The sequence below is a fragment of the Ovis canadensis genome, chromosome 23 (genome assembly GCF_042477335.2).
Source record: "Ovis canadensis isolate MfBH-ARS-UI-01 breed Bighorn chromosome 23, ARS-UI_OviCan_v2, whole genome shotgun sequence".
NCBI lineage: Eukaryota > Metazoa > Chordata > Mammalia > Artiodactyla > Bovidae > Ovis > Ovis canadensis.
The window spans coordinates 34,430,889-34,457,877 of NC_091267.1; the positions used below are offsets into that span (position 1 = coordinate 34,430,889).

The 26,989-nt window shown below is 50.2% G+C and overlaps 1 protein-coding gene and 1 non-coding gene across 23 annotated transcripts in view; both read right to left on the minus strand.

Moving 5' to 3' along the window:
- The window catches only part of FHOD3 (formin homology 2 domain containing 3), a 530,360-nt gene extending 510,804 nt beyond the window's left edge, over nt 1-19,556 (minus strand). For 18 of the 22 annotated variants that reach the window (XM_069568680.1, XM_069568678.1, XM_069568677.1 and 15 more), the window contains exon 1: nt 19,250-19,554. In XM_069568680.1, coding sequence (XP_069424781.1) covers nt 19,250-19,414 — 165 coding nt within the window. In that variant the 5' untranslated portion in view covers nt 19,415-19,554. Of the gene's footprint in view, nt 1-19,249 lie in introns of all 22 variants that reach the window. The other 4 variants (XM_069568681.1, XM_069568674.1, XM_069568673.1 and 1 more) reach the window with 2 other exon arrangements.
- LOC138428557 (U6 spliceosomal RNA) lies at nt 2,074-2,180 on the minus strand. Its single transcript, XR_011252497.1, has one exon. It is a non-coding gene; the product is annotated as a U6 spliceosomal RNA (small nuclear RNA).
- Nucleotides 19,557-26,989: the final 7,433 nt, after the last annotated feature.

Consider the following 26,989-nt stretch of genomic DNA (forward strand, 5'->3'; position numbering starts at 1 on the left):
TCCTATTTCCTTCTTGAAGCCAGCCCCTGGGTCCCATAGGAAAGGGACCCAGTCAGGGAATCCCAAACTCGTGATGCTACAAGACAGATAAGCATCCTCAGGACACCTCCCTGTCTCTGAGTGGGCCAAGCCCTGTGCTGAATGCCTTCCAGGGGCAATTTCATTTTCGGCTTGAAGCCCACTCTGCCAAGGAAGGTGCTATATATTCCCATTTCGTAGATATACAAACTGAAGTGCAGATATACAAATTGTATATCTGTGGGATACAAGGCCTGTGCTTTAAATCATTGTGCTGGACTGAACAGAGATCCAAGGTGTACTCAGAAGGGGTACCTATGTGGCCTGGGAGGTGGGGGCAGGTGGCAGCACCCAGCAGTCACATCTGACACTTTACAGGCAGCGATCAGTGTCCGTGGAAGGAATGAATGAGTTTGTACCAGAGCCACTGGTGTAAAGAGAAGGAGATGACCTCACCAGGAGGAGCGGGCTAGGACAGGGCAGGGTGAAGGCAAAGCAAGGGCAGGCCAGCGTGAAACAGCGAGGAATGTGAGGGACTAAGGCGGCTGGTCTGCTAAAGCATAAAACATGAGACGGAAAATGCAAAGGGACGAGACTGGACAGAGGATGGGGCCCTGCAGGCCACTGGAGATGGAGACAGCCTCCTGAAGGTGCCCTGGCCTCCAGGAGACGGGTTGGTGATGAGCAGAAGGGGCTGGCTGGCTGGACCCTACAGTCTCAACTTGATGTGCCCGACACCAAACCTTCCAGCTGCCCTGTGAACATGCCCGTCCTTTCATCTCTGCAGGCTCCAGGGCCACCCCGCTCCTCCGCTGTCTCTGCTGCAGTCTTGCTCCCCGTATCCATCCCCCACCTCGCTGCAAAGAGGGCCAACCTGGGATTCAGCAGTGAAGAAAACAGACACGATACACCGCCCTCCTGGAGATTCCCTAAGGATGTCCCTCCCCCTGTCATCCTCCCAAGAGGAAGCAGGGGGTCCCTTTGACCATTCTCCTGGCAGGACTGGAAGGTGGGCAGTTTCAGGCCACCCACTGCTCTTCCATTTTCACCGTCCATCCCTCCTCTTACCTGACCTTGGGCCCTGACACCTGCTGTCTGCCTTCTACCCCAATTGCTGCCACCCTCTTGGAAGGCTCTGCCCCCGCCCCGACCTCAGTGATCCAGCCTCACAGCAAGAAAGAGGAGGAGGAGTCACGTGCACACTGGCTGTGTTACCAACCACACACACACACTCAGTTCCTGGGCACCAGGCAGTCCCCCAAAGGGGTGCTGGCTCCTCCTCACCTTCTCATGAACTCCTGCGCCTGACCCAGGGACTGACCATAGCTCTCTGATTTAAAGTGTGTGTGTGTGTGTGTGTGTGTGTGTGTACACATAACTAGTCATGTCCAATTCTTTGCAACCTCATGGACTGTGCAGCCCGCTAGGCTCCTCTGTCCATGGAATTTCCCAGGCAAAAATACTGCAGCAGGTTGTCATTTCCTTCTCCAGCGTGATTTAAAAGTGAGGGGAAGGCAATAATTTTATACATTCTGGAAATACACACATAGCAATGAGGATCAGCAATATTTAAAATTAATAACCATTGAGGACCTACTGTGCAGCACAGGGAACTCTGCTCAGTATTACGAAACACAGTAAAAGAGGAAAGAATCTGAAAAAGAATAGATACTTGTATATGCTTATATACTTGTATACAAGATGCTTGTACACTTGTAACTGAACCATGTTGTAGTACATCTGAAACTAACACAATAATTTTTTTTGTTTTCTCACTAAGCTTTTTAAAATGGATCTCAAATTCTGTGACAGACCTTCGGTCAAGTTGTTTCCATTTAAAAGTACTGATTTTAAAAACAAATAACTTAAAACTGCCACACACAAAACAAATGCTCCACAAAATATACTCCTTTCCTTCTGAAGGTTTTACGATGCACTGTTATCATTAACCAGGCTTTTACTATTAAACTTAAATGGCCAATTGAGTCAAACAGTTCTAAGACCATTCTGCCACCACCAACTAAGACTGGGGTGGCAGGTATTGGGAATAATATTAAAAATATGGAACGCTTTCCGAATTAGTGAGTTATCCTTGCACAGAGGCCAGGCTAATCTTCTCTGTATCATTCCAATTTTAGTATATGTGCTAGCGAAACCAGCATCACAACACTGTTAATCAACTATGTGCTGTGCTTCATTGTTGAGTCGTGTCCAGCTCTTTGCGACCAAGGGACTGTAGCCCAACAGGCTCCCCTGTCCATGGGATTCTCCAGGCAAGAATACTGGAGTGGGTTGCCATTTCCTTCTCCAGGGGATCTTCCCAACCCAGAGATTGAACCTGGGTCTCTTATGTCTCCTGCATTGGCAGGTATGTTCTTTCTCACCAGCACCACCTCGGAAGTGGAAACTGATCAGAAACTATCAAGATGCTAATGACACCCTAGGTCCTTCGACAATGATGGATCATTATGACCAAAATACTCTGTGGAATGTGCACAGACAGCTCCGCGAGGCCTCAGAGCAGAGCCTCTCCCCATCAGGTGGATCTTTAGCCCCCATGACCCAGGCAGTAGAATGAGAGCAATCCCATTGCTGCCTGGAACTTCACTGCTACCCACAACTTCAGCGTGGTGGAGCCCAATCCCCTCCACCCACTCAAGAAGGCAGAAGAGAGCAGGGTCCTGGGTGTGAAGGGGGGCAAAACCTCTCCTCGCCCCGCACCGATCCCCCTGCTTTGGCAAACTCTAATCACCAAACACTGCCCAGAATGATGAATTTAAACTATTTAGACTTTGCAGAATGGCATGCATTGACTTGATGGCCTGTTCTGCTTCAAGGACCGGTCAAGAACTCTGGTGAAATGAAAGCAACGGCTATCCAAGGAAGGGTAGGGGGAGAAGAGAGGCTCACAGACCCCAGAGCCCCAGACACAAAGAACCTCCCTCCCTTTCCGCTCCTCAGCCTGGGATTAGCTCTTACTCCTAGTCTCATCAGCTGCCATTGGCCAGCCTGGCAAGTCACAGCCTCAGAGGCGGCTCACCAGGGAGGGGGCCAGGACACATACCCAACCAGGACACCAAGATCCTGCTTCCCAAAGTCAGGCTGATGACAGATGAGATGGAGGCTTTGCCTGGCTGAACACCAATCCAGTTCCCTGGGACAGTACAGGGGCGTGGGAGGGGTGTCTCTCTGCAGGTAGGCGTGAGGCAGGAACTCATGGGGTGCACTGTGAGCACCCACAAAGCACTGGGGCCCAAAAAGCACTGGGCTTTTATCTCTGGGCCCCCCAACCCAAAGACTATGCATGAATTCTAATGCTACAAGCAAAGTTCAGAAACTCGGGATGTGCCCAAGGCCCCCAGACCCACCTTAACTCCCACATCCCCTCTGCAGAAGCCCCCCACTTTCATCTGTAAGGGAACCTGGTGAAAGTTTCTATACACAGTATGAACAAGGGAACCACGAGACTCGGAATTAGGAAAATGCATTAGAGCAGAAAACTTGGGTCACCAGAGGCCGAATCTGGAACACAGAGCTCTTGAGTGGCCAAGGAAATGGACAGAGACCAGGAAAAGTCCCAAGGTTGGAGAAGAAAGAGGGGGGCTGATTTATCAGGGGGGCAGCTATGATGCTGATGATGTCCTCAATGTCTCGGCACAACCAAAAGGATCTAATGAAACTCTCCTGAATCAAAGCCAAATCACAACTTCTTGCATAAGCAAAGTTCCCAAATTATACCCAGGGGGCGATGGGTATAAGTCCACCATGACTTGGCTGTCTGGAGCTCTGAAGGCACTTTTCATAGCAGCACAGTGGTACCTACAGTTAGGACATGCAGCCAGCCTGTGGCCATCACGGCCTTTGCGTTCTTGACAGCATGGCCCACGCTTTATTCTTCTTTGACTTCCAAACACACTGCAGAGGACCTGACAAAGAGCAAGAACTCACATCTGTGCGAGCTGAGTAAAACACTGCTGCACAGATCAGGCACAAATTTCACACTGAACTTCCTTTTCCTAAAGGATGCACACGGCGACGTCTTCGGTTCCTAAAGGCACCTGAAGAGCCACATAGAACTCCTCCCTTTAGGTCCTTGACCTAATTTACGCACTCTAGTGCCCTCAGGAAGATAGGTATTCCCAGGCAACACCACAGAATGGAAAGGGAGCTGAAAGGGGGGCTCTGTGTATTTCAGGCAGGCTCCCAGGCTGGGAGTTTCATCCAGCCAAGCACAAACAGGGTGAGCAGAAAGCTCAGATGAAGGACATCTTGAGATCTTAGTGACCTTCTGGACATGGAGCTTTCCCTTGGTAAAGAGGTCAAAGTCGTTCAAAAACTGGATCTTTCATATTATCGCCTCTGAACTTAAATATGCCACCTCTCCCATGGTTCCCAGCCACCTCCCTCACTTCAGGCCTGGTCTCTGACTTTCAGGGGAAGAGAAGCACACCCTCAGTTTCCTACCCTGCCCCCACTTCTGCTTACTTCATCTCTACACTCCGTGATCAAAGTGCAGTTTTCATATGCTAGCATTCTCCAAGGCTGCTCTTCATTTATTTATGGTATTTTGCCAACTGCGGAATTTCGGGTGATTTGTGCTCCATGGGGTCATCGCCCCTTTGTAGAGTTGCAGGATGAGAGTGTGGCAGGAGTGCAAGGTGACGTCAGCCCTCAGGGGGACCAGGCTGGGGGGGGGGACACCCCGATCCAGCCACGGTAGGGCCTTGAAGCCTTAAAAATAAAGAATAACTGTAAGCGACTTTTAAATGAATGGTCCTTTCTGTGGGCAGTGTTTTCAAAAGTAATTATAGTCTGAAGTCCAAAGACTCAAATAACAAATTCTTCTGACCGAGGGTAATTTGCCCAAGAAGTAAAAACCTCCTGACAGTCCTGCTAAGAAAAGAGCCAGGTAAACCTCTGCCAAAAAGTCATCCCAATTCTAGGGATTTATCCTAGCAAAATGAAAATTTATGTTCCCATAAAATCTCCACCCAAATCAGTAGAGCAGAAACGGTGGTATGACATAAAGAAGCAAAGAGATCAGCCTCCAGATCAAATGCGTAGAGCAGCTTTATTTGTAACCACAAAAAATTAGAAACAACACAGATGCCCTTGAACAAGTGAAAGGATAAACAAACCGGTGCATGCGTGCTCAGCTGCTCCAATCGTGTCCGACTCTCTGCAACCCCATGGACTGTAGCCCACCAGGCTCCTCTGTCCATGGGATTCTCCAGGCAAGAATACTGGAGTGGATTGACATGCCCTCCACCAGGGGATCTTCCCAACCCAGGGACGGAACCTCCGTTTCCTGCATCTCCCTCATTGCAGACGGATTCTTTATCACTGAGCCAAAACTGGTTCAGCCATACAATGGAATCTCTCTCGGCATGAAAAATAAATGAGCCACCAATTCACCTTAGATGGATCACAGGGGTACTGTGCAGAGTGAGATAAGCCAGTCTCTAAAGGTTACATACAAATGATTTTATTTCTATGGATGGCTTTCTGGGAAAGAGCAAAGCTATAAGGAGAGAACAGATCCCTGTTTACGAGGGATGGGGGTAAGGGGGTGTCTGACTACAAAGGGAAGGCCTAGGAAATCCTCCACATTGCTGGAATTGCTCTGTATCCTGTGGTAGTTACAGAATCTACACTTGTTCTGGTGCATAACCTCCAAAAATGTACTGAATCACAATACTGTACACTTGATATGACTAAAATATCCTAAGTCAATTATACTTCAATTAAAAAGCCAATAGGTATATTAAAATTCACAGGACTGAACATCAAAAATAAAAATGGATTTCACTGTATATAGATTTCTTTTTCAAAAGTTCACAAATTCTTTGACACTTCTCCCAGAAAACAATGGTATCTAGTTCCCTGGCCCTTGAATGTGGGCCAGGCTTGGCAATTTGATTCTAAGGAGCACAGTGCAAGGAGATGGATGGTTAGGAAAAGTGATACAACATCACCTGATCCTGGTCCTCGCTCTTTAGAGCCCTGAATGGCCACATAAGAAGTCTAGCTATCTGGAAGCTGCCATGCTAAAGGTATCTGGTAGAGACACCAAAGAGACATAGAGAGATGCCCAAGGAACTCCCAGTTACTCGCATCTTCCTGGTCCGGACACCAAACTTTCAACTGAAGAGCCTCTGAGATGGTCCTGGGCCCCACCATCACCTCACTGCAGCCTCATGAGAGACCCTGAGCCAAAAGTGCTCAGTTGTCCCAAAAATTCCTGGTCCAAGGAAATCGTGAGCAATAATAAAAATGCTGTTATAAGTAACTTAAGAGTGCTTCTGTGCTTCGGAGTGATGTGTTCACAGCCAAGGACAACTGCCATGTGACAGATATTTCCTGATATACCATCGTGTCTATTCTTCATCCATTTCATCCTCTACTGAGCACTTGCTATAGCCAAGAACTATCCACGGAATGGGGAGAGAAGTGCCAGAATCACCAGACTGCGACAGCTAAGAGATGAGAGTCAGGGTTGGGGGGCGGTTCTGGGTTTGGGCAGCTGGTCGACAGTCATGTTCCTCACTGAGGCAGAATGGGTCTGGGGGAAGATATCACAATCCCACGTGGACACAGTGTGCATTCAACGTCCCCAGGACACCCAAGAGGAGCTGTCTGGGGCAGCTGGGGAACTGGACTCAAGATAGCGTGGGGCCCCAGATGCCAACTAGGGGGCTGTCAGAAAGCCCTCGGAAGCTGCCCAGGAAAGGACGTAAGCTGCAAGAAAGCCTGATCCTGGGACAGAGCTGAGGGCAGGAGGGAGCGGAACGCTTGAAGAGCTCAGGCAAGGTGGATCGCTCACCATCACACTTGGGACAGCGAGCGTTCCTCAGAGGAGATCCTCGGGAACAGCAAGTGCTGCTTAGAGACTAAGTGAGATAAAGGCTGGAGGGTGTCTGGGCATGAGTGACAAGGTGGCACAAGTGGTAAAAGAATCGCCTGCCAGCGTAGGAGCTGCAAGTGACCTGGGTTCAATCTCTGGGTCGGGAAGATCCCCTGGAGAAGGAAATGACAACCCAGGCCAGGAGAACCCCATGGACAGAAGAGCCAGGCAGGCTACAGTCCCCGGGGTGGCAGAGTCAGAGCACACAGCCGCCACTGCAAGGGCACTGTGGCTGGGCTAGTGGGGAGGCAGCCAGACGGAGGGGCTCAGACAAGCTCGAAAGACACTTGGGTTGGAGGAGGGGTGAAGGCAGAAGACAGGAAGGGAGGTGGAAGGATGGATGAAGGAGGTGTTAGTCCCTTGCAAGTCAAGCAGGGATCCCAGAGGAAAGCAGGGGTTGAAGGTCCAGTGGAAAGGGGCCTGACCCAGCCAGGAGAGGGGACACAGCTCCCCTGGCGGGAAGGACGGGGGACGTGGAGGGGGCACACAGGCTAGTTGGGGCAGGAGCTGCGGATGAAGGTTCTGCTTTGTCTCTGCAGCGGCAGGGAGGCGGGGGAGACAAGGGAGGGGAGGACGGGGGTGGCGGGGGGGGGGGGGTGCTGTCCAGGGAAACAGAAGCACAGCCTGCCCAGGCCCACGGAGCAGTAGGGCTGGAGACCACGAAAGCCAAGTGGCAGTCCCCAGGGACACGCAACAGCACGATGCATTTTTGGTTTTGTTCACGACAGCCCCACAAGGGAGATGCTAAGTTCCAAAGTGTGAGGAGAGGGAGCGGGCCAGACCTGGGGCCCAGCCACTTCACCCACTCTTGTTTCACTCACTCTGGTGCCTGCGTTGGCCCCAACAGAGCCTGACACTGAGCAGACACCCACGAAAGCGAGGAAGGTGGGAGAAAGGGTCATACCTGAAGCCTCGCTGGCGAGCTCCTCAGCCCACCAGGAATCAGCCGTGACGTGGCCGTGGGCTTTGGGAGACCCTGCCCCAGGGCCCAGGCCAGGTCCCGAGCTCTTCGTCCTCCCAGGAATTCGTCACAAGGTGGCTTTGCGGTCACTGCCTGACCATCCTACTCTGTCTTCCTTTCCCTGTTTCTCCCTTCCCTCGATTTTTCTCTGGAATCTTTTCCTTCCCAAATTTCTGGCTTTTTCTCCTGTTCCCTTTCTTTCCCTTCATGTTTCCACTACATGGAATGGAAGTAACTTCTCAGTCGTGTGCTCACAGCTGGCAGGCCCTTCTTACTCACCCAGAGCCATCCGCACTTGATCTCCACACGCCTCCCATCTGCTTCTCACCCGCATGGACGGCCTTCCCGTTTCCTTTCACCCACTCACCCCACCACTCTCTCCAGGAGGCTTTCTGGACTGTGCAGTCCACATGGAGTTTTCCCACTTCTGATGCTGCTACAGGCCAGGCTGCCTACATTACACTCAGACGTGAGTCACATGCTGCTTCAGAGGCCATTTCACTTTTCTGACTTATTTCTCCAACCAAGCACCACAATAAAGGAGATGATTATCATGTGCTGGGATCAGTGGCATCGACAGAAATAAAGCTTCCCACTCAGCCCCGCCTGCTCCTCAGCCCTCAAAAAAAATGAAATAAATAATCACCTGAACTATGAACTCAGTCTATGAACTCAGCAGAAATATCCCCCTAGTTGTGTTCACTCCGTAGTGAGCCTGAAGTCAAAAGACATGTATGTGAGCTCTAGCCATCTTTGTGTGTCGGTCCTGAAAGTAACGTGACTTTAGTTTTCTCAACTTGGAGACGGGGCCTACATAGCCCATCTCCCCCTCCTGCAGGGCCGTGTGAGGACCAGCCAGGCGAGCCTGCGTCCCAGCGCCTTGTGAACTGCACAGACACGCCGTGGTTCTGCTCCTGGCATATTCAGGGATGAATCACCGTCCACAAAAATGCACCCAATTCTGGGAACAAAAAACCACTCATATCCGTGACTATTGTTCTGGACAGGGTGCCCAGCTGCTCTCTTTTCCCTGCCCCCAGACACCCAGCCCTGCTAAATCTGAATGGGAGACCCCCAAGACTAGATGGGCCTCCTCACCTCCAGGCACGGGGCACTCAGACACCAGCCACTGAGAAACTCCCTGGTCAGGCAGAAGAAGCCAGAGGTGCTGGTGATTTATGGAAGCTGTGATCTGAAGCTAGCCAGGCTCTCTTGTGGCTGCAGCTATGATCTGATCCTGAGAAGGGGTAATAGATCCCTCTTAGGTGAGTGCCACCGCCTGAAATAAAATCTCCCCATAGCCACCGTGGTTGGCAAAGGGCTGAATCTCCCCCGGGGGTGAGAAGGGTGGCTGGACTCTGCGGGCACCCCACCAGTCTCCCAGATCCACCCTCTGCTCGGAGTCCCCACCACCCACTGTGGCCACCTCTGTCCCCCACCGCCCACCCCAGACACACACACCAGCTCACAACTCTCCTCACCCTCCCCACGCCCAGCCTGGGCAGCAGCAGTGAACCAGGAAAACTCGGGGACAAACGGGAAAATGGGCATAAGTCAGTGCTCCCCCACCTGGCCCTGCAGGCCTCGAGCCTGGCCCCACGGAGCAGACCTCACGACCCCCACCCAGGAGGGCCCCGGAGCACGCACCCACCCCTGCCAACGCAACAAGAAACGATGCTGACCAACAGTGAGCCTTCTCTGGCCAATCCCAGGCTTCCTGCCTCAGGGTATGGCCTGGGCTTGGTGTGGAAGAGGCCAGAAAATAAGGTTTTGAGGCTCGGAAGAGCTGGTTGTATACCTCACTCAGCCAGTTTGTGAGGGAAATTATGACATGCAAGTCATGTTTGGAGATTAGGAACCTGACAAAGGTGTGAGGATACTGGCTCTTGAAGGCCCTCCGGTTGCAGGCATCGTGTATATAAATACAGCCTGCACTTGTTTCACTTAACCTTCTTTGGTTCTTTTATTGGGGCTTATTGGGTATCAGGCACTGTTTGAGGAACTCTGAGCTGCGTGGGGAGTTGAAATGCACCTTTGCTACTGAAGGTTTATAGCTGGTGGGGAGATGCTGAGAAGGGATGAAGAACCAGAGCGTCACAGGTGGGAGGGGGCGAGGGGCCTGCACGGGACGGGGAGGGGGCCAGGAAAGGCAGCAGAGATGACCCGCAGGCACGGTCTCCCTCCAGGCTGGAGGCTGGGGGGGCAGACTGGGGAGAGCTACGGGCTTGAACCACCAGGGCAGCCTCTCTGTGAAACTGCAAGCATTTCAGCACAGTGAGGGATGGGGAGGGATGGGAAGGGAAGGACGGTCAGGACCGACTGGGAGTGGCAGACGGTCCCAGAGAGGCCTGGGTGTCCTGTGACAAGCTGCGACTTTACCCTGATAATAATGGGGAACCACCAGCAAGAAGGCGGCGGCGGCAGCAGAAAAAGCAGGTTGGGGGGTAGATCAGAGCACTTATATACAGAGTCCAGATGGGAGCCCGGATAAATCGGGAGTGGAAAGCAAGGGATGAGATAGGCGCAGAGGAGCTGAGGCTGCCGAGCAGTTCTCATGGTGCTTCCAAAGAGGGAGACACAGAAGGGGTGTAGCGAGCAGGTCTGGGAGAAGGAAGCTACTCGTTCCATCTTAAACATTTCTTACCTACATTTCCATATGTACAATTTTATAACTTGTGTTGGCTGTCAGGAAGGCAATGTGTCTCTGCAATATGTTGAGGCCCTACTCCTCAATGTGATGCTATCACGGCCTTTGGGCAGTAATTAGGTTTAAATAAGGTCATGAGGGTAGGACCCCCCCCCCCCCAACCATGGGATTAGTGCCTTTACCAGAAAAGCAAGGCTTCCCAGGTGGCGCTAGTAGTAAAGAACCCACTTGCCAGTGCAGGAGACATAAGAGACACAGGTTCAATCCCTGGGTGGGGAAGATCCCCTGGAAGAGGGCATGGCAGCCCACTCCAGTATTCTTGCCTAAGGAATCCCATTGACAAAGGAGCCTGGCAGGCTACAGTCCAAAGAGTCAGTCTGGTCTCAAAGAGTCAGACACAACTAAAGCAACTTAACACACACACACACACAGGACAAATAAACACTGGAGAAAACAGACTTTTCCCTCACAGAGCAATGCTGACATGGGCCGTGGTACATACGTTAAAGATGATACACCACGCAGATATAATGCTATATTTTAATTCTGGTAGAAAAGGTTAAGAATAGCTCCCTTTGGGTGGTAAGAAAGGTGATTTCTATTTCTTCAGTGTGCTTTTCTACAGTCTCAAAATACATACACAGGCTCATTCTGTGATGGGAACAGATGCTTTGCTTGTTTCATAAGGACAGACTCTTTGCTCTCTGGCCTTCCCCTCCTTGAATCTAGCTTTGTTAGCTGTAACCTCTCCCCAGCAATGTCTCCCTAATTCCACACAAACAGCAAAATGGAACTGCAAGTGTGAAGATGCCTTAGGGTACCAGACATACACATATCAAGATACACACATTGATTTGAGTAATAAAAACAATCCAGACGACTCAGCTTTAACACAAAGAGAAAGCAGCTTTTTACTTCTGTCATCACTGGGAAAAGTATCCACACTTTCCATAACTCCTTCCAGCACTATTTGCAGGTCACAGGTCACTCTACTTACCAAACCCTGAGGTCATGGCTCTTCTGCCTTATCCATCCTATTTCCATCCTCTTGGACTCACTCAGGCAATTAATGATCCACTTTCATCCCCATCTGTGGGGATATGAGGATCCACCTTTCCCGGTGAAAATCAGGGACAAACAAAGAATAAATTTTAACAAATGAAGTTCAAAAATGGAGAAAGTTACATTACCATATGTAAAATAGATAACCAGTGGGAATTTGCTGTGTCTCAGGGAACTCAAACAGGGACTCTGCAACAACCTAGGGGCTTCCCAGCTAGTTCAGGGTAAATAATCTGCCTGCAATGCAGGAGACTCTGGTTTGATCCCTAGGTCGGGAAGATCCAGTAGAGAAGGAAATGGCAACCCACTCCAATACTCTTGCCTGGGAAATTCCATGGACAGAAGAGCCTGGTCCATGGGGTCACAAGAGTAGGCCACGATTTAGTGATTAAACCACCACCAGAGGAGTGGGATGGAGAGGGACATGGGAGGGAGGTTCAAGAGGGAGAGGACATATGTATACCTATGGCTGATTCATGTTGAGGTTTGACAGAAAACAACACAATTCTGTGTAAAGCAATTATCCTTCAATTTAAAAAATAATTTTTTTTTGAAGTGAAGAAAGGCCTCCCTTGAAGGGAGGGCGCCAACTGCTCTCTATCATCCAAGGAGAAGCAGCTAGAACATGTCTGACCAGAGGCTTCACAGAAGGGACTTCTGCATGGACATAGCTGGGTGAGAAGACCCCTCTTCGACTCTAATGCCTTTGATAATTCAATCATTCAACAGCTATTTATATGAACAGTGTGCCAGGCACTGTTCCAAGTTCTAGGGCTAGACCAGTAAACCAAGCAGACTAGGAAACCAACCAACCATCCAAACCTCAGGGAGCAGCAGGCCAGCCCCTCAAGGGGCTGGGTGACCCTGAATGGCAGGGGGCGCTGAGGGAGGTTAGGAGCAGAGAAGGGCCATGCTCTGACCCTGTTTCCTCCTTAGCTGGTCACAGGAGCCTGATTCCTACACTGTTCCCTCCATTAAAACCCGATGAATGGACCCCAGCTCTAAGTTTTCATTTTTTCCTATTAATGGCCAGGTTCCCAGGCAAGGAGGGAACCTCCACCTCACTCCATCAAGGCTTGCTATAAACTATGGTAAGCCAGTGGGGGTGGGGGTGGGAATGTTAGCCCAAGAATACACTACTTAGGGGATCAGGGAGCCCAGAAACACCCGCTGAAGCTGTGGACAAGATGGAAGTCAGGGAGGCAGTGGAGACGGTGCCCCTCAGGTGGCGGTCAGTCAGCTGCTTCCCCGCGGGTCCGCCACTCACACCCCTCCCGCTGCCTGCAGCCTGCGTGATGACGTCAGAGGGCAGAAGTCCCCTCACGGTGGTCGGGAAGGTTGGAAGCCAGGTGTCCAGGGTGTAGCACAAGTTATAGTAAATGCGAGCGACTTCACTTTCCTTTCCTTTCTCTTTCATTTAATTAAACTACAGATAGAGCAGTAGGGGGTCAAGGATGGGAACACTGGGTTTAAATATCAGTAGAGGCACTACAAAAAAAATTTGCTGATTGGCCATCGCAGTCATAGCAAACACACTTAGGACACTCAGTGACACTAACGAAAGGACTGTGAACCCAAAGGGAGCGTTAGAACCCATAACCTAGTTTTCATCTCTTTTATTAAAAAAAAGTTAAATATATGAAAAAGTACGGAAAATAGTATAATGACGCACCCATATATCTATAATCTAGCTCTAACTCACAGTCTATCTTGTTTCCTCTATATACTCACCCACCTACTTCTTGCCCCTCAACCAAGATTATTTTGAAGCAAATTATATGATTTCATCTATAAATATTTCAGTATGTATCTCTGAAACACACAAACTTTTCTTTTAAACGCAGCACAATATTATTATACTTTAATAATTTTAATGTTAAATGTTGTTATTCATTTTATTTGTATTAACTTAACTTTAATAATTTTTAATATCAAAAAGTCATTGTTCAGGTTTCCCCAATGGTCTCAAATATTTGTTTGTAATGTGTTTGTTTGAATCAGCATCCAGTTAGAGCCACACATTGCAACTGGTGGATATATCTCTTAAATCTCTTTTAATCTAAGGTTTCCTTCCATCTCCATCTTCTCCTTTACCATTTATTTGTTAGAGAAACTATAATTTCCCCCAATCTGGATTTTGTTGATTACATCCCTGTGGTGAGGTTTAACATTCACTGTAACAATTTCCCCCATTCTTTCTTTCTTAGTTAAGAACAAGGCACAGAAACACAACCCAATAAAATAGCTAAAACAAAACAAAAAGCGGTCTGATTGCCTCCGTAAAGGACCAGATGCTGACAAACTCAAGACTGGAAATGCCCCACAGACGTGGGACCAGCTACTCAGATTAGAAAACCAGGTTTAAAGCCGGGACCCTCCTGAGCTGGCGCACACAGGCAATGGGGCATCAGCTGCAGGAGGCACAGTGTGGAGGTTGCAGGAGGTGACTGTCCTCCATCTGAGGACAGGAAGGTTGCAGGGACACTTCAGAGGGAAATAAACCATGGAGGGGAAAGAAGGCTGGAGGTCGGGGGGCGGGGGTTGCTCCTGAGTTGGTTTCAGCATGTTAATCAGTTTTAAATCTGCCACCGTTAAAGACGAACATTTCAGAGTCCAGAGGAGGAGGGAAAAGGCAGTACTGTGTTTTCCAGAGGGAAGCAGATTGGACTCCGAGGGCAAGAGGCACAGACTCCCCAGAGCTTCTGCACTGAAGGACGTAGCAGAGCTCACCAACTTAACTCACAGCCTGTGACAGGCAGCCCCCTCCACCCTCCCCTCGCCCAGCACGGAGAGCATGTGCTCTGCCGGTTTTCTAATAATGGGACACAGTTGGCTACAGGCTCCGGAGTAAAAAAAGACTTGACCTTAAATCCCAGCTCCTCCACTTAAAAGTAGTGTGACCTTAGACAACCTGCCTAAGCTCCCTGTGCCTCAGTTTCCTCATCCATTAACTGCAGACACCACTGTTGGTCTGCACTAACTCTTGTGAGGTCAATGGGGTTGTAACACCGAGGCTCACTGAAAAGTGCCTGGGGCAAGCCCATTATACGTTAGCCCTTCGCCCCCAAAGATTTCTGCCAGACCACCCCCACCCAGACCCTGGCAGGGAGCCATACCTGCACCCGCTGGACATCCAACTGGGATCCTGATGCAGTTGTGGCCATGCATGGCACAAAGCCAACTGACCCGTAAAGGGTTCAATCCCATGAGCCTGATCTCAATAGCCCAGCTCCAACCAACTGAGCTAATTACAATAGACTGGGAGTCATCTCGGGTTGGAGACGCCCATAGCTGTTCATACAATATTCTCAAACAGTTTTGTCCTAAGATGCTGTGTGACAGAACACACTGGCCAACTTTACTAATGACCTCATCTTTAAAAAATCTTAATGTAATGTAACAAACAGATGTGTCCCTTAAGAGGATTAAGGTGGAAATTCATTAGAGCAGTAATACCAGTGGATTTGTGTTCTAAAACTGACGCCCGTCAATCAACTCAGTGCACGCTTCGTCTTAGTGCTGCTCAGCCTCAGGGAGAACCCTGGAGAACTGGGCAGCCAGGTCTTTACCCTCAAGGCAGCTATGTGTGAACAGGGGGCGCATGGAAAACCCTCTTAGCCCTGTACTGAGTCTAACCTAAAAGACCTCTAGTCCCCGCTGCCCAGACAGCAGTGTGCACAGGAATCTTCGATGCATCTTGAGAAAACACACATTCTGACTCCGCAGGCTGGGGGAAGCCTGAGAGTGCATTTCTCAGAGCCCAGGTGACACCCAGTCCACATGCGGAGGACCAAGGTTCCGATCCTCACAGCAATCAGCTGTCTTGCAGGTGGTGTAGCCGAGGCACCAAGGGAACCACAAAGAGAAAGGCAGTGAGAAAGGAAGGAACAGGGCACCGTCCAGGCTAATCCAATGAGAGGACGGAGCTCTGGAACGTGGGCGGGCTGCCTGGAAGGAGGAAACTCAAGACCCAAAAGGAGAGTCACTAAGGGCTCGGACCTGGTGCCAAATGCCGGTCCTGGAACCGCCCACTCACAGGGCCCGCTGACTTTTTTTTTGCTTCGGGCTCTTCGCTTTGAGATGCAATGTCCCAGTGCCTGACCCATGGGGTGGTCTCGGGCTTGGCAGAAGGATGCATGTCTGGGACAGCGCCTGGCGCAGGCAAGTGGCCAGAACCTGGGAGCTATCGTTCTCTACTCTGTAGTCCGCAGCAGCCACGGAAACATTTCCGGAATTAAATGATTAGGCCATAATTGCCATTTTGACACACACGCTAGTTAGCACTTTTCTGTAATGTTCTACAATTTCAGTTTGCCTCTCAAAAAGAAATAAAAATCCTTAAGAGTCTTTGCCTTTAGCACCAATCAATCCAAATACATTCATGCTTTGAAAGGTCCATGATTCTGTTAATTCTACTGCACTGCACAGTTTTTTCTAAATTAGAAGTCCTATGATTACAATTCTTTCTAAGGCACTAAACCAGAAATAAACACCTGTTCATGCAGCATTTGAAAACAAAAGGCCTCGCATAGTCCAGATAAAACATATAACCACCAGAATAAACATCTCCCCAGTGAGAAGACCGCACCTATTCTCTGTACTGACCTTTTTATTATTAGACTAATCATTCATTTAATCATCCTCAAGGAACTACTATAAAAAGCTGGGGGGAGGGGAGGCTTCAGTCTAGCAGCTTGGAAAAAAAAAATAAAACATTATAAGAACAATGTGTTGTTTCTGTCCAAGTCAATGGTTTAAATGAACAACTAATTTCGAATGGCGTCAGCAAACAAAAGATACATTTATACATACTTCCCAAGGTTAGGAAAAGATACATAGGCTCAAGCTTGGGCTGGGAAGGATGTGAGTGGTAAACCAGTTCAGAGGTTCCCAGCACAGACTCCTTAGGGGAACTTTACAAATTAAGACCCTCTGCAGGGTCTTTGAGGGGCATGTTACACAGGTGTGTCCACTTAGTGAAAATTCATCTAGCTGCTCACTCAGAGCCTGCACGCTTTTCTGTGTGTACCATCTACTTCGAGCAGAAGTCTGCACTCCCAGGTCAGATGGCTGAGGATGCTAAGACTTTCCAAAGTTTCACAGTCACGCTTTTCCCCTCTCACCACCCAGAAAGTCCTCTGCCCCAGAAACTCATCTTCCTGCCAGGCCGGGCTCAAGGAGACCCATGGCAGGGGCATACCCACTCCCTCACCGTTAGCTAATCATAGCCAGGTTGGTAACAATTTGTTTCCCCCTCTGGCTGTGAACTCTACCAGGTCAGCAATTCTGTCTCTGTGCTCTTACTCATGCTAGTAACATTCGCTTGCCCCAGGCCAAAAAGTACCTGGCCTAGAAAACTGAGTCGGGAACTCCCCGTGTTAATGGAACGGAAGCCAGAGTAGATGCTGAACTGGCCAAACGACTGGTCCAGAGAGCAGAACAGCAGTGGGGTCTCAAGTCACACGGACCAGGTTTCAACATCAGCTCCCCACTCTTAGAGAAACTAAGTTACTCAACTGTTCTCGGCCTCAGTTTCCTCATCCATCAAACAGGTCCAGTAAAAGTCTGCACTTGACAGATACGTGTAACATGAAATGAGATGCCACTCTGACATCCCTAGTAGAGCACACACCTACATACCAAGCACTCAAAACTCATTAGCTCTGTCTATCACAGATGGATCATTCAATCTGGGAGATTTCCTGCTGGAAATTAACCAGCATTTTACAATAGTAATGCACACCTGGGCACAGAAATGCCCTGAATTCTGCTTTATAGAACCCTGGCTAATACAACCAGCCACTGAGCCGGCTCTAGACGTGAACAACCATGCTACACATCTGACGGTACGACAGGGGTCTTCCGGCAACAGACTCTGAGACTGAGGCTGGCCAGACCCCCCCAAGACAAGGGATCAAGGGTATCTGTGGGACGTCTTCAGGTTCCGTTTATTCCACAAGGGTTCACTGCTGAAAGTCCTGTGAGCCAGTGCAGCTGCTGAGCTGTGGCTTCCCCAGGGGTAGGGGCGGAGGAAAGCAGAATGCTGGGGCATCAGGATCTCCTACCAGACCAGGAACACTGGATCAGGCTACGGGGCTCATCCATGGAAACATAAAAATGTATGTCAGTTTCCAGCTTGAAAGGTCAACCCCGGGTTTGAAATCCAAGGAAACCACTTCAAGGTCACAGGGCCACAATTATGAGTCTTCTGCGGTTTCAACCAAGGATCACTATAATCAGAGACCATAATGAATGAAATAACCATGATGCTGAAGAAGCCCTGCAAAGATTTTTAACTGAATCCACTGATTGAGGAGAACCAAGTAACTGACAAAGTGATCCTGATAAGCTGAATCCACAAGACATCTTTCTGTCTCCCCATCTCCCAACCCAACCTTTCATGACCACAGGGGTTCCCGGGACTACCCATCCTGCACCAACACAGAGGAAAGGAGACAGAACTGTCCTACTCCTCATTCCTGAAGACGGGTTACTCATTAAATAGTGGGGGCTGGGGAGGGGAGGGGGAGCCGCGATATACTACCAACAGACACCACTGCCAAAGTTCACCGGTTTCCACATCAACCTCCCTCCCTTCTTCCAAGGCAGGTGAACATCATACGGAAACCTAAGGAATTTTTAAAACTTAATTTTGTTCTTTTTGTCATCAAGTGTTATCGCTTCCAAATATTTATCAGTTGTTGATCCTCAAAGAATAAATCATCTACAAGCTTTGATATGAACCCTAAGCGTGGGGGGGGGGGAAGTACCAGGGAAGTAATTCAAGATACAGTCACACTATTTAAGAGGGAGGAAGGGTTCTCCTGGGTAAACTAAATGGTTGGCTTTGCCCAGCTCTCTTTGCAACACACACACTTTGCAAAATGCCTGTTCCGTAAAGGGTTAAAAAAGAAAAAGGAAAAAAAAAAATCAAGCCATTCTTCCCAGGGGTCACTCATTTCGGGCTTTGTGCGCGCGGGCCGCCCCTTGGCGCCCCCGCCCCTCCTCCCACGGCCACTGGTCCCCCAAGACCACCTGCTTCTAAGGAAAAAGGGGCTGCTCTGAGCACGATCGCTGCGCGCTGGCGGCGTCCTCCGCGGCGCCCCCGCGGGAGGAAGGAGAGAGGTCCCCGGGAAGCGTGCTTTATCGCGAGGGTCGCGCTGCCGCCTGCAGCGGCCCCAGAGGTCGAAGAGGTTTTGTCCCGGGCGTCGCTCGGGGCTCTCCTCGAAAGGTACAGAGTCCCTAGGGCCCGGGTTCTTTCCGCGCGGAGCTCGGCGCCCGCCCGCCCGGGTGCGGGGACCGACCGCCGGCGTCCGAGCCCACCCCGCCCACCCGGCCGAGCTAACGGCGAGGCGCGGGGAACCCTCTGCATCCCGCCTTGGGCCGGCGCCGCACCTGTTCGGCCTTGCCCGCCCCCGCTCTGGGCCGGAACGCGGGGCGCTCCTCCTCGCCGGCCCGGGCGATCCCAAGCCAACCGGCGCGCGCCCGGACCCCTCTGCCTAACGGGGAGAGGGGAGGTCTGCCCTTGGGCGCTGGTCCCCCGGCCGCACCCAGCTCAGCTCGCCCGCGGCGCCCCTACCCCGGCGCGTCCCGCAGCAGGGACTGCGCCCAAGGGGCCCAGCCCGCCCCCGCCCCCCGGCCTCCCGCCCGGCGGTACCTTGTGCGGCGCCCGCAGCAGTCGGTGGACCCCGGCCAGCTGGGTGCCGAGCGCGAGGTCCTCGCGGAACGTGAACAGCGGCGGCCGGCTGGGCTCGGGGAAGTTGGTGCTGTTGAAAGGGTCCGTATCGTCCAAGAACTGCACCCGGCAGGCCAGCGTGGCCATGATGCATCCCTGCCCCAGGGGGGCGCGGGCCCCGGGATCGACGGGGGTCACCGCAAGCAGGGGAGGCCGCGGCCGCCGCTCGCTGGCTCGCGGGCTCGCAGGCTCCGGCGCGCCCGGCTGCAGCCCGGGCTCCGGCCGCGGGGGGCGGGACGGGGGCGGGGCCGGCGGGCCCCCTCCTCCCCGGGGCTCGCCGGCTCCTCCCCTTCTGCGTCCCCCGCGCGCCAGCCGGGACCCACGCCACTCGCCGCCGGGAACGCGAAAGGGAGAGCGGCTCGCGCAGTATCCGCAGCTCTGGGCCGAGTGCGCTGGCGGAAAGACCCCCGAACCGCCCCCCCACACACAAAGCTCCGCGGGCAGACCCCGCAGCGCGGACGCCGCCTGGGCCCCTGGCAGCACGTGCGCCCCGCCGCCCGGGGCGCCCCGGCCGAGCTGCACCCCTCTGAGCTAAGGGAACCGGGGTGTGCGGCGGGTGGGGGCATGGCCGTCCTCGGGCATCTTATCCACCTGAAAGCAGGCTTAACTCTTTCCAGATGAAGGCGGCGGCGGCCGGGCTCCTGCTGCCTGGATTCGGAAAGCCCCAGCTGGGCACCAGGAGGCGAGGAAGCCCCCCGCCCCACCTCACCCCGACAAGCAAGAAAGCAAGCGGGGTAGTGGCAGCCACCTGGAGCCCTGGGCAGGGTTCCGGGGAGGTTTCCCTCGGAGAGAAGGAAGCCAAGGAGGAGGGTGAACCGGCGATCGCTGGCAGCGGTTCTTAAGAAACAAGCCCAGGAGGGCGCCAGGCGGGAGGCTTCGGGGGCTGCGCATGCTGGTTGACCCTCCGCATCCCCACGGCCTCTTGGCCAGTGAGGTCTGCGAAAGCCCTAAATGGATGTAGTGGGGCCGCAGGGGCGCTTCCGGCAGGGTCACCGAATTGCAGGGAGGCCGCGGCGAGCGAGGGACCCACCGGGCACGGAGGGACTTGGAGGGAAGGTTTGCAGCCTGCCCGCCTCGGCCTGCCCCGCGCCTCGAGGCTTCTCGCTGCTCGAGGGTGACCCCCTTCGTTTCCAATAAGAACTCCCGGTTCTCTCCATTACCAGGCTATGGCCAAGGTCGCGGATACCCTCGTGCCTCATGCAGGTCTCGTGGAATAAACTCAGTGGCTCTCAACATCCGCGTCTAAACAAGCCGATTATGTGACATGTGGCACCCCTTCAACGGGAAGAAACCCCGCGTCCCACGCTTAGCCTCTTCACACTCACCTGTGACCTTCCGTTTCCGTGGACCCTCCCCGTCGCACGTGCAGGCTTACGCCTGTTCTTAAAATAACCATGATCCGTGACACCTGCTCATTCCTGCAGAGCTAGTTCTCTCTGCACGAGTCCTTTAGACAGGTCAGTACATCAACCTCACCATCAGCTCTTGGGTAGAGGCTAAAATCCCATCCCCTTTGAACCACTGCCTCCTACCCTCTCATTTTCATCACCATTTTCATTTCTCCGCAGTGAGGGAGACCTCCATTCTTTCTAGCCTCCCCATTTCTCACCTCTGCCCTACATGAATCCCAGCCCATGCTGTATTACTTTCTTGGCCTCACCTAGCAGGTCCCTAGAATGTTCCCACCCATCCACTCCTGGCAGCAGCCACTCCTAATGACCCACCCCTCTCCCCCCAGGTTTCTCAGCACTGCTCAGTGTGGCCCTCCATCTGTCTCAGGCTGCCACAAGCTTCTGCTGCTTCACCTACAGATTATTCAGGAAAGAAGACCATCGCTCCAGGGTGAAGTCCTCCCCTTCCCACTCCCCTCCTCTCCATCTTCCATGTCCATCCTCTATCTCCTCCACCTCAAGAGATGACCAAAGCCCTCGCTTTCTTTTGCTCAAGGCTCTACTTCCATCTGGATCCTGAGTCCCTTCCTGTCTCCTCTGGGATCAGCCTGTATCACTCATCTAGCCTTCTTCTTCCTGCCTTCCTGGGCTCCTTCCCCTTGAGAATCAGGACCGGCCTCCTGGCACACAACCTGGGCTAATTGTACAAATTCCAGCTCTTAGAAGAGCCCTGCGCTGGCTTCACGCTCTGCTATTGTGGTCCTTAAACTCAAAATGATTTAACAAGAGGACTGGAATTTTCATTCTGCATTGGGATCCACCAGTTATACAGCTGGTCCTGATGAGCATAAATATTCAAATGTTTTGTCTTAAAAACTACATCTTTATGAAGGCTGCCTTTCCATGGCTTATCTCCTCTTCACTTCCTGATCAGCTTCTGAAAGCAAGAGCTATATTCATTTCTCAGCATCGTCACCACCTCTTTGCTCCACACCCCAAAACATCTGATGGACAGCCCTCCCTGCTATTCTGAGACCCTTAATGCCATCCTTGTTGCCTCCTTAGGGGGACACCTCAGCCTTGCTATCCACTTTCTCAGCAGCATCTGTTACCGTGGACCACGCTTTTTTTCAAACTCTTCTCTCAGCTTTGTTAGTTCTACCCATTCTAAGTTCACCTCCCACTTCATCAGCTCTTCTCACTTCCTCTGGGTTCTGTTTTCCTCGAAAAAATAGAGCATCACAGCTACAGTTTCTGTTAATATATATCTGTGCTCCCACTAAACTGAAAACCATGTATGGGGCAGGGAGCATGTGGTATTCAAACCTATACACACACACAAACACACACACACACCCCAGTGCCTGGCAGAGTGCCTAGCACAGAAATGGCACACCATAGATTCTGATGAATGAGTGAAGCATCAGAGACATCTTTGGGTCCTGTATCCTCCTATTGGTCACTATGACCTGTCACTGAATCAACCTTTGAAATATTTCTCAACTCTCCCTCTGTCTAGCCCTCACTTCCTAGGCTAGTCTTCCAATGTGTCTCCCATCCCCAGTCTTGCATCCTACATTGGAGCTTCCACGGGTGTCTCAGAGCCAGTGATCTTTCAAAGATGTGCATTCAGTTCAGTTCAGTCGCTCAGTCGTGTCCGACTCTTTGCGACCCCATGAATCGCAGCACGCCAGGCCTCCCTGTCCATCACCAACTCCCAGAGTTCATTCAGACTCACGTCCGCTGAGTCAGTGATGCCATCCAGCCATCTCATCCTCTGTCATCCCCTTCTCCTCCTGCCCCCAATCTCTCCCAGCATCAGAGTCTTTTCCAATGAGTCAACTCTTCTCATGAGGTGGCCAAAGTACTGGAGTTTCAGCTTTAGCATCATTCCTTCCAAAGCAATCCCAGGGCTGATCTCCTTCAGAATGGACTGGTTGGATCTCCTTGCAGTCCAAGGGACTCTCAAGAGTCTTCTCCAATACCACAGTTCAAAAGCATCAATTCTTCGGCACTCAGCTTTCTTCACAGTCCATACATGACCACTGGAAAAACCATAGCCTTGACTAGACGGACCTTTGTTGGCAAAGTAATGTCTCTGCTTTTGAATATGCTGTCTAGGTTGGTCATAACTTTCCTTCCAAGGAGTAAGCGTCTTTTAATTTCATGGCTGTGTCATATCTCAGGGGAAAATCCTTACATGCCAAACCCCTCAGCATGACCCACAAGACCGTCTAAGATCTGCTCCAATTTGCTACTCCAGACTTACTCCTTCATATCCTGGCCACGTTGAATTATTACCCTTTCCCAAACATGCTGAAAGCTGAGTATATAAAGAAAGCTGAGTGCCAAAGAATTGGTGCTTTTGAACTGTGGTGTTGAAGACTCCTTGAGAGCCCCTTGGACTGCAAGGAGATCCAATCAGTCATCCTAAAGGAGATCAGTCCTGAATATTCATTGGAAGGACTAATGATGAAGCTGAAACTCTAATACTTTAGCCACCTGATGGGAAGAACTGACGTGTTTGAAACGACCCTGATGCTGGGAAAGATTGAAGGCAGGAGGGAAGGGAATAGCAGCGGATGAGATGGTCGGATGGTATCACCAAGCTCCAGGAGTTGGTGATGGACAGGAAAGCCTGGCTTGCTGCAGTCCAGGGGTTGCAAAGAATCGGACACGACTGAGTAATGGAACTGACTGAAGCGTGCTGAGATTTTTCATGTGAGCTTCTGAACCTGGTAAGTTCCTCTTACCTATCTAGACAGCCAGCTGAACCCACTTATCCTCCAACACACATTTCTAAGATCAGCTCCTCTAGAGAGACATCTCTAACTTCACCCCCAAACAAGGATGGAATCACTTTCCTTTGTGGCCTCAGATTACTTTCTGCTGCGGCTATGGTAGCTCTTTTCATGCTGCATTGAAAATACTTGCTTACTGGTATGCCTGCTCTTCTAAACCATAAGACTTTAAAGGATTGGAATTTGTCTTACTCAATTTTAGATTTAAAACTTCAAATAGGGACTGGCACCTGAAATGAAACCTTCAAAAAATTTAATCATAGAGGCCATCCTCAATTCTTTTGAGGATTTCTGCCCTGACAACTCACTTGAAACTGCTCTTAGCAATAATATTTTCCTCTGATTAACAGCCAACTTTTTTTCTCAACGTGTTTTTTTGAAATCATTCTGTTTTAACTTCTTGTAGTTTAAAAGGTCAAGAGTTATAACAAAATATACCAGCCCCCTGTTTCATGATCACTGCCTATATCCCTTCTCACTTTCCAGAGGCACTCACTTTTAAATAATAAGGACACTGCTCTGTTTTGATCAACTAATTTTAGAGAATATACTGACTTTATATCATGCTACATTACAGACTTCCTTTCTCCATCATCCCAATATAGTTTAATCACGGTTTTAGTTAAATTCTTATTCAGTGATTTTTTTTTTTTTAGTCTCTTTATTTATTATCGATTTTTATTTGGGGCCCATTGGTAAAGAATCGGGCTGCAATGCGATTACTCTTGCCAGGAAAATCCCATGGACGGAGAAGTCTGACAGGCTACAGTCCCTGTGGTCACAAAAGAGTCAAACATGACTTAGTGTGTAAACAGCAATAACAGTTTTTATTTATTTGCTTTTGGCTGCACTGCCTCTTTGTTGTTTTGTGTGGGCTTTCTCTAGTTGCAGCGAGCAGGGGCTGCTCTTTGTTGCAGTGAGCAGCTTCTTATCCCAGTGGCTTCTCTTGTTTGGAGCACAGGCTCTAGGCCCACCCACTTCAGTCGCTGCAGTACACAGGCTCAACAGTTGTGGTAGGAGGGCCTAGTTGCTCCACAGCACGTGGAATCTTCCCAGACCAGGGATCAAATCCGTGTCCCCTGCATTGGCCGGGGGAGTCTTATCCATTCCACCACCAGGGGAGTCCTCACAATTTTTAAAGTAATGGTTGTGTTATTATTGTTCACTTTTATGCCAAGTAGTTCACATGATTACATGGCCTTTCTTGAACACCTTTTTGTTTTTTTTTCTGAAGTTAATATTTGCCTCAATTTTTTTCAGTTATTTTTTTCTTGAGCAGCCGGTTAGATCTCATATCCTGCAACAGCTCTGAAAATGCCTCTTTCAATAATATCAAATAATTTCTCCATGCTATATTTTAGCCCTAGGATACCCCTCTCAGAAACACCCCTCTGGCCATTCTCCATCCTCCTGCTCCTCTCAGCCCTTTCCTACCCAGGATTTCCTACCCAGGATCCCTCTTGGATGGGAACCCCTGGTTCTCAGATCACATGTCATATTCTTTCTTGGTTTACACTTGCAATTTTTTTTTAAACTATATGGCCCAGTAGCTTTATGAGAAAATGTAAATTTTTGAAACTTTCACCTCTAAAAGTAATTTTTATTCTCTGGTAGCTCAAATGGTAAAGTATCTGCCTGTAATGCAGGAGATCTGGGTTTGATCCCTGGTAAGGAAGATTCCCCTGAAGGAGGAAATGGCAACCCACTCCAGTATTCTTGCCTGGAAAATCCCATGGACGGAGGAGCCTGGCAGGCTACAGTCCACGGGGTCGCAAAGAGTTGGACACGACTGAGTGGCTAGCACACAGACAGCCTCACGCTTGCCTTGGTGTGGTGCTTCTGTTGGGAAGATTGGGCCACCTCCCTTCCCACGCTTTTTTCTCCCACCATTTTGCCATGTGACTTTGCCGCTTGCCCCATCAAAATATACGGTCTATTTCTGCACTCCTTGAATGGGGATCACTGTGTAACTTACTGTGACAGCCTTTGTTGGAAGTGGCACCATGTGACTTCTGAAACTAAGGCTTCAAGAATCCTTACAGCATCTGTTCTTACCCTCTGAGCATATGGAATTGAAAGTATCATGTTGAAGAAGCCAGGTCCTAGAAATAGTGGTAAAAAAAATTACTGCTGAAAACCGGGAATATGGTTACGTGTGTTATGTAGCAATAAAACAATTGAGAAAACAATTGCCCACAATAATTTGGAAGATAGAAAATGTATCTATGAACTTGTAGACTTGGCTAAGGAGTCTCTCCTCCTCCATTTGGTAAGTTGCTACTGCTGCTACTGCTAAATCACTTCAATGGTGTCCAACTCTTTGCCACCCCCATGGACTGCAGCCTACCAGGCTCCTCCGTCCGTGGGATTTTCCAGGCAAGAGTACTGGAGTGGGGTGCCATTGCCTTCTCCATCTGGTAAATAGACCTGACTTTTTCCCATTGGCAGTCCTAGGGTAGCATACTAAGAGTTCAAGAGCAAAACCTTAAGAGGTTCTTGAACCTTGAGCTCAGAGCTTATGCTATGTCACTTTCACCACTGGTTTTTTTTTTGTTTTTTTTTTTTAATCAAAGTAAGTCAAGGCCAGCCTAGATTCAAAGAGCAGAGAAAAAGATTGCACTCCAGGCGGCGCTAGTGGCCAAGAATCTGCCTGCTAATGCAGGAGCTGCAAGAGACATGAATTCGATCCCTGGGTCAGGAAGATCCCTTGGAGTAGGAAATGACACCCCTCTCCAGTATTCTTGCCTGGAAAATCCCATGAACAGAGGAGCCTGGCAGGCTACAGTCCATGGGGTGGCAAAGAGTTGGACAGGGCTGAGCGGCTGAGCACACCTTGATGGGAGAAGCAAAGTCACGTTGCAAAGAGGCCTGAGTGACTCTTGCAGTCATCTCTGCAACAGTCTAACACACGTGATATACAATTCCAGGTTGAAAATGATCTTCACTCAGTTTGAGGCATTGCTTCATTATTGCCATTGAGGAGATGTGTGGTCTGGCGATTACCTACTTTGTATAATATATGTAACTTTTTATTTTCCTTCTCTCTGGAGGATTTTGAACCTTCTCATTATTCCCAGTATATTGAAATTGCATGATAAATTACCCTGGTGTGAGTTCATTTTCATCCATCATATTGAGACTCCATTGCTATTTCTAGCCTAGGGATCCAGTTATTTGATTTGTGGAAATGTTTTTGTATCGTGTCTTTGATAATTTCCTCTCCACAGTTTTCTCTGCTTGCTCTTTCTGAAACTCCTCTTAATTGGATATTGGACACTAACCAGTCCCTCTTTCTTAACTTTTCCACCCTCTTCATCTCTTTGATTATTTTGTTCTACATTTTGTGAGATTTTTCTCAGCTATATGTTCCTTCTCCTTGACTGAATTTTTTTTTTTTTTAATTTTGGCTGTGCTGCACAGCATGTGGGGTCTTAGGTCCCTGACTAGGGACTGAACTCACCTCCATGCAG